This window comes from Taurulus bubalis (genome assembly GCF_910589615.1).
Source record: "Taurulus bubalis genome assembly, chromosome: 12".
Lineage (NCBI taxonomy): Eukaryota > Metazoa > Chordata > Actinopteri > Perciformes > Cottidae > Taurulus > Taurulus bubalis.
The window spans coordinates 28,132,509-28,139,932 of record NC_136600.1 but is presented as its reverse complement, the minus strand read 5'-3'; the positions used below and the strand labels follow the sequence as shown (position 1 = coordinate 28,139,932).

General features: G+C 43.7%; 2 protein-coding genes across 2 annotated transcripts in view; both read left to right on the top strand.

Annotated features, from left to right (window-relative positions):
* Positions 1-3,062: 3,062 nt before the first annotated feature.
* Positions 3,063-6,259, top strand: LOC306744744 (zinc transporter ZIP1-like; the record flags this gene model as incomplete). Its single annotated transcript, XM_079227425.1, has 3 exons — positions 3,063-3,255; positions 3,334-3,464; positions 5,579-6,259. 3 exons carry the CDS (start codon positions 3,063-3,065, stop codon positions 6,242-6,244), a joined length of 990 nt encoding a protein of 329 aa, XP_079083551.1. The 3' UTR covers positions 6,245-6,259.
* A 1,023-nt stretch (positions 6,260-7,282) lies between these two features.
* The window catches only part of LOC306744815 (CREB-regulated transcription coactivator 2), a gene marked incomplete at both ends in the record, with an annotated part of 45,786 nt that continues 45,644 nt past the window's right edge, over positions 7,283-7,424 (top strand). The window contains one exon of the mRNA XM_079227502.1: positions 7,283-7,424. This exon is cut by the window's right edge and continues 29 nt beyond it. Within this exon, the coding sequence (XP_079083628.1) occupies positions 7,283-7,424 (142 nt within the window).

Below are 7,424 nucleotides of genomic sequence, written 5' to 3'. Positions count from 1 at the left end.
TTTACCGCTACTGCAAACAGACTTCATATATTACGTTTGACCTTTGGCCTCTGAAACCATAAAAGATAAAGATACATAAAAAAGACAAAGATCACCTACATCATCAGATACCTTCGTGTTTGAACATATGGAATTGTTCTATAAAATATGTTGTTTCCTTCAGGTGATGTACAGTCTGGCTTTAGCAGAAGACCTTGTTGTTGTCTCAAACAGCTAAAGGGTTGAAAGTGAAGCTTTTGAACGGGACTGTGATCAATAAGTGATGAAAACTGTTGCAGGATCTGTGTTCAGCTCCATGCCCGTCTGGATGGTCCTCCTTCAGCTGGATGGTTCCTCCGTCAGCTGGATGGTTTCTCCGTCAGCTGGATGGGTCCTCCTTCAGCTGGATGGTTCTCCTTCCGCTGGATGGTTCCTCCTTCAGCTGGATGGTTCTCCTTCAGATGGATGGTTCCTCCTTCAGCTGGATGGTTTCTCCGTCAGCTGGATGGGTCCTCCTTCAGCTGGATGGTTCTCCTTCCGCTGGATGGTTCCTCCTTCAGCTGGATGGTTCTCCTTCAGATGGATGGGTTCTCCTTCAGCTGAATGGGTCCTCCTTCAGCTGAATGGGTCCTCCTTCAGCTGGATGGTCCTCCTTCAGCTGAATGGGTCCTCCTTCAGCTGGATGGTCCTCCTTCAGCTGAACGGGTCCTCCTTCAGCTGAATGGGTCCTCCTTCAGGTGGATGGTCCTCCGTCAGCTGGATGGTCCTCCTTCAGCTGGATGGGTCCTCCTTCAGGTGGATGGTGCTCCTTCAGCTGGATGGTCCTCCTTCAGCTGGATGGGTCCTCCTTCAGCTGGATGGGTCCTCCTTCAGCTGGATGGGTCCTCTTTCAGCTGGATGGTCCTCCTTCAGCTGACGCCGTGTGAAGTTCGACAGACACCACAAGACCGGAAGACAATATATTTACCTTCAAAATAAGAGCATCAACTTGTTTGTATTTTAAATAACTAATCCCAAGTTTTAACTCCTCGTTTCATTTGAATGTTGTTTAGAGATCTTAAGAGGTTCAATCATCCAGTTTATAAAAAAGAAAATAAAACAAATATCCCTGAAATGTATTAGGCCAACAATATAGTCAAACTAGAAAGTATGCACGTGTAAATCAAGTCAACCTTTAGAAGTCCTTCAGGAACAACATCAACTCATTTATACTATTGACATGAAATGATACAAGCGGTGTGCCGACAGATGGAAACAAACTATAAACTATACTTTTTCGACTACACCTTGAATAAGGAAGGTAGCGCCGTAGTAGCACTTTAGTAGCACTTAGATGGTACTTACTAATAGCACTTTGTAGTTTGACTTCATTGAAACTGTACTTTTCTTGATTCTTGTTGTTCTGAGTTTGTACTCATGGTGGAATTGCAGTTATTGTAAGTCGCTTTGGATAAAAGCGTGAGCTTAATGAAATGTAATGTAATGTATACTATAGATTTAATTTACTCAAAATATTTGGGCTCACTATAGTGGATTGTAACATAGTACATTTACTGTTGAGGTATCTGTACTTTAGTTATATTTAGCTGATCATACTTACACAACAATGTGGCATAGCCCAGTTTTACTGCAGTCAACGATTGGACAATCAAAATGAATTGTCCAAAACAGCTTTTACTTTGAAAACTGGATGTAGTGTGTCGTTGGAAGAGCTGGACATTTGCTCCATAATAAACGGGATCAGCTGATGGGAACTGACTCACCACTTCCCGGACAACCCGCAGGAGCTGAGAACAGACGACAAGTAGGACTCTAATCTAGGGAGTCTTTATTCTAGGGAGTATAAGTCTTTATTCTAGAGAGTCTAAGTCTTTATTCTAGGGAGACTAAATCGTTATTCTTGGGAGTAGTCCACATCTAAAGTCTGGTTCTCCTGAGGAGGGTCAGGCTGAGCTGCTGGATCCGGATTCAGGTACGAGAGAGATTTTAAACATAGAGTAAAAAATAAAACGTCCAAAAGATTCATCAAAGTTTTCACATTTTATAGAAACCACGTGCAAGGATCCTTCACTGTGTTCATGATCTCTTTTAGAAGCGCTGATATATATATATATATATATATATATATATATATATATATATATATATATATATATATATATATATATATATATACATATATACATGTATATGTATATATGTATATATATATATATATATATATATGTATATATATATATATGTACATATATATATACATATATATATATATATATATATATATATGTATATATATATATATATATATACATATACATGTATATATAAGCATATATGTTTGAACTCTGATATGTTTGATGGTATTTTTCATGTACTTTAAGTACTTCCTTGTACTTTACTTGAGTGTTTCCAACTTATTCTACTGTATACTTCTACTGTACTACATCTCAGACGTACATGTTGTACTTTATACTCCACGACATCTCCGAGGTACATGTTGTACTTCTACTCCACTACATCTCAGAGATATATGTTGTACTTTATACAGTACTACTTCTCAGAGGTACATGTACATCATGGGCACTTTTTATACTTTTGTCTGAGTGTAGCAGAGTATTTTTACATTGTGGTATTGGTACTTTTACTGCAGTAAAAGATCTGAATACTCTCTTATGGTCTCTTATGTGATCCACACAACCCTCCTCTAGCTCCTGAGTACCTGCAGAAAGTACCTGAAAGAAATACTTCCCAAATGTTCCACAAATACTGTGTTACGACCCGGCTCCAAGGCCCGCCGAGGTAAAAGCAATACATAGACATTTATGTAAAGAATACCAGGACAAACGTAAACAGAGCCAATAAGCAGCAGCACATGTTCAGGTGTTCTTATAGACCCCCCCCCTCCTCCCCCCCAGGTGGGGGTCATCAGCTGCGATGCCTGAAAGACAGGGACCAGGACTCAGACCCCCATTGGAGAGCGTTGATGTAACTGTGTTTTTTTCCGTCTAACAGACGTCGGCCTCCTGTGTGAATCCATGGCGGCTGTTTGAGCTCCTCCTCCTCGAAGACAAACCAGATTAAAGATGTCTGCCAGCGGTGGGAGCGTCCTCCTGTCTCCTGGGAAGGAAACGGCAGCTCTGCAGCTGGACCCGGCCAGCGTCCCGGCCCTGGAGGTCAAACTGGGAGCACTGGTGGTCCTGCTGTCCGTCACAGTGCTGTTTGGTTTCGCCCCGCTGTGCATGGTCCGGGGAACCGGGCGCTGCAGTGTGGACCCAGGTGAGAAGCTGGGTTCAGTGAGGACCATGTCTGGATGTAGATCCAACACAGGTTGATCTCAGATCTTGTTCTCCTCAGATGTGCGGCGCAGGCTGCTGAGCTTGATCAGCTGTTTTGCTGGTGGAGTTTTCTTGGCTACCTGTCTGCTGGACCTGCTGCCAGACTACCTGCAGGGCATCAATGAGGCCTTCAGCATTGCAGGAGTCACAGTAAGATCCCAAAGTCCAGAATTTAGGCTGTTGTCTTGTGAACACGTGGGCCGTCATACGCATGTTGACCTGCCATAAACATGATGCTAAGCTGACGAATGACAGCATCACACTTCAGCTTCAGAAAGACTCAAACCTTTACTCAAAATGTCACTTTAATGCCAGATGAGTAATAAAGCCAGACTATGTACACAATAACACTAGCTAACGCAAGCTAACATTAGCTAAAACTAAATAACAGGAGCTAACATTTGCTAAAACTAACTAACACAAGCTAAAATTATCTAAAACTAACATGAGCAAACACTAGCTAACACAAGCTAACATTAGCTAACACAAGCTAACACTAACTAACATTAGCTAACAGGAGGTATTGTTAGCTAAAACTAACTAACACAAGCAAACACAAGCTAACATTAGCTAAAACTAAGCTAAAACACAAGTTAACACTAACACTAGCTAACATAAGCTAACATTAGATAACACAAGTTAACACTAGCTAACATTAGCTAACACTAACTATTATTAGCTAACATGAGCTAACATGAGCTAAAACTAACTAACACAAGCTAACATTAAATAACATTAGCTCAAACTAACTAACACAAGCTAACATTAGCCAAAACTATCTAACACGAGCTGACATTAGCTAATACTAGCTAACACAAGCTAACATTAGCTAAAACTAACTAACACAAGCTAGCATTATCTAACATGAGCTGACATTAACTAACACTAGCTAACACAAGCAAAACTAATTAACACAAAAAAACATTAGCAAACACTAACACAAGCAAACACTAGCTAACACTTGCTAAAATTAGCTAAAACTTGCTAATCTTTGCATTAGCTTACACTAGTTTACGCTAACCTTAGCTAGCATTAGCATTAGCTAATATGAGACAAAAGTGAGCACGTTAAATTATTGCGTCATAATGTTCAAGCTCTCATCCATGCTGAATTTTCAACCTTATTTATTACAGATTTATGACACACATCATCTTCAAGTTTAAATTAGGGCTCAGCCTTAGAGATAGAGTAAGGAGATGAGTTTCCTCTGTAGGACTCAGCCTTATGCCGTGTTCACACCGGACGCGACGCGAATTTGCGGCGCGACCAGTTTACATGTAAAGTCAATCCACAGACGCGCTGCGGCGCGAATGTGCGGCGAGATAGACGCGTTGAGGCGGCGCGAACAGAACGTTTGACCTGGGACGAACAAAGCGAAGGACGCGGCGCGAATTCGCGTGAGTTGAATTATCCCAACTCTGGCGGAGAAATCGCGTGACGCAAAGTTGCGGCAGCCAATCAGCGTTGAGAATCAGCGTTGAGAAGCTCCGCCCGTCACCACCGCCGTCTCCCCGTTTCTGAATGAAACTGCTGCTGCTCCGCCTGAACCAGCGCTGACAGCGGCTTCATTGAGACGCTGTTGTGGGACTACGGATAATATTATGAACCCAGACACCATGGAGTTTGATGTTCCGACATATGTGGAGTTTACACAAAAAGTATAAAGCAGAACTAGTGGTTATTTCCATGGTGGATGGCATAATCGGTATCGTTTTACGGAGATACGCGAGACGCAGTTCCTGGAGGAGTCGGTGAAATTCACCGAGCTGTGTGCGGCTACGGATGATGTTATGAACCCGAATGAGGGCGTTTCATGTTCCCACATGTTTGGGACTTCCACAACAAGTATAAAGCAGAACTAGTGGTTATTCATTCCATGGTCGATAGTCGCTTGTCTCTCACAGAGGCAAGCGACAGAGCTAAGCCACGCCCCTTTGGTCGCGCCGCAAATTCGCATTTGGTGTGAACGCCCTCCTTCTACTCGCGCGAGTAAACTTCCGCGGTGGACGCGGCGCCGCAAATTCGTGTCGTGTCCGGTGTGAACACGGCATTAGAGATAGAGAAAGTTCAATTTAAAGAAAAACCTTGTTGAAGTTAAAAACAAGGTGGGAAATAGTATTTTTTTCGAGGAGCAAAACATGGTGTCCTCTGTAAAAACCTTTGACTCTAATCTGTCAACATAATAATACTTTAATAATGTTAAACACGCATGGAGATATCTGTGTCCCCGAACTGGACTAAAGTGTGTTCTTCTCTTGTCGCAGCTCCAATTCCCACTGCCAGAGTTCATCATGGCCATGGGCTTCTTCCTGGTCCTGGTCCTGGAGCAGATCGTCCTGGCCTTCAAGGACCAGTCCTCCTCTCAGGTGGAGGAGCGTCGAGCTCTGCTGGTGGACTCCAGCGGTCACCAGTCCCACCACCACCGCGGGTCCGAGGAGGCCGGCGGCGGCCCCTTCCACGTGGACCTGGGCTCCCAGTCCGCCCTTCGCGCCTTCATCCTGGTCTTCTCGCTGTCTCTGCACTCGGTGTTTGAGGGTTTGGCGGTTGGACTGCTGGAGGAGGAGGAGGAGGTGCTGGAGATCTGCCTGGCGCTGATGATCCACAAGAGCATCATCTCCTTCAGCCTGGCCTTCAAGCTGAGTCAGGGCCGGCTGCGGCGGTCGGCGGTGGCCGGCTGCCTGCTGCTGTTCGCTGCCATGTCCCCGCTGGGCATCGGCGTGGGCGTCGCCCTCACGGAGACCAGGGCGTCGCCGCAGCACCGGCTGGCCCGCTGCACGCTGGAGGGGCTGGCGGCAGGAACCTTCCTCTACATCACCTTCATGGAGATCCTGCCGCACGAGCTCAGCTCCGGCAGGAACCGCATCCCCAGGGTGGCGGCGCTGCTGGCGGGCTTCGCCCTGGTCACCGCCGTGCTGTTCGTCAAGCTGTAGCCGACATGACACTAAGACCTCAATCTCACGTCATTTTTATAATTACCACTTTTAATCAGTGTGATATTTTGTATTGTGATCCGATGGGAAAGACTATTAAAAATGAAATCATTTTTCATACAGTTGTTGCTTTAAAGCTTTACATTATTCTCAAGACTCAGGAAATTAATCTGCTGTTCTTTTCAAAACTAAAATGAAACAGCAAACTAAAGATGGAAATGTTTTTGGATAAATAAGTAAACAAACTAATAACTAACGTTCGTCACTTGTTTATAAAATTGATAATTGATAAAACATGACTGAATGTTTTATGTCTATATATGCTTATATAATACTTATCTCAGCAGAGGAATGGCTCGTTCCTTTTTATTCCCTCAGGGTCAGACGACGTCAGTAGCGACGATCCGCCGCCAGGGGGCGCGCTGCACTTTCTACCTAAAAATCAAAGCTTGTCTTTGTGTGACAGGGTGACTCCCTCTGAGTTTAAATCATGAACAGATCCACGCTCTGTTTCTCAGAGTGGGCGTTCACGCCTCGCGCATGCGCACTGATCTCTAATGCGCACTGACTATATCACTATATCTGACTATATCACTATATCATCTTCATCATTATATTATCATTATATGAATAACATTATATTATCATTATATGAATAACATTATATTATCAAATTAATTAAATTATCATTATATTAATAACATTATATTATCATTATATTAATAATATTATATTATCATTATATTAATAACATTATATTATTATTAGAGAGACGTTTTCAAACAAAAATCTAGTATGTATTTATCAGTGTGACTCAATATATTGTTAGAGCAGATAGTTTAGTTGAACACACTTTATCATATCATATTATGGGATGTATTGAGTCTTTTAAGACTCATTAAAGAACACCCTTTATCAAATCATATTATGGGATGTATTGAGTCTTTTAAGACAACATACTTTAGAGGACACGTTCCGTCCCCAGAAGGCGCAGCGGAGTGAGCGCTCCTCGCGCGCCTCTCTGCGTGCCTCACCAAGATGTCTGCGATGGGTTCAGGCTGCGGACCCGGACCCGGACCCAGCTCGGGCTCCGGGCCCGGGTCCTCCAACCCCCGGAAGTTTAGCGAGAAGATCGCGCTGCACACCCAGCGCCAGGCCGAGGAGACGGCCGCCTTCCAAG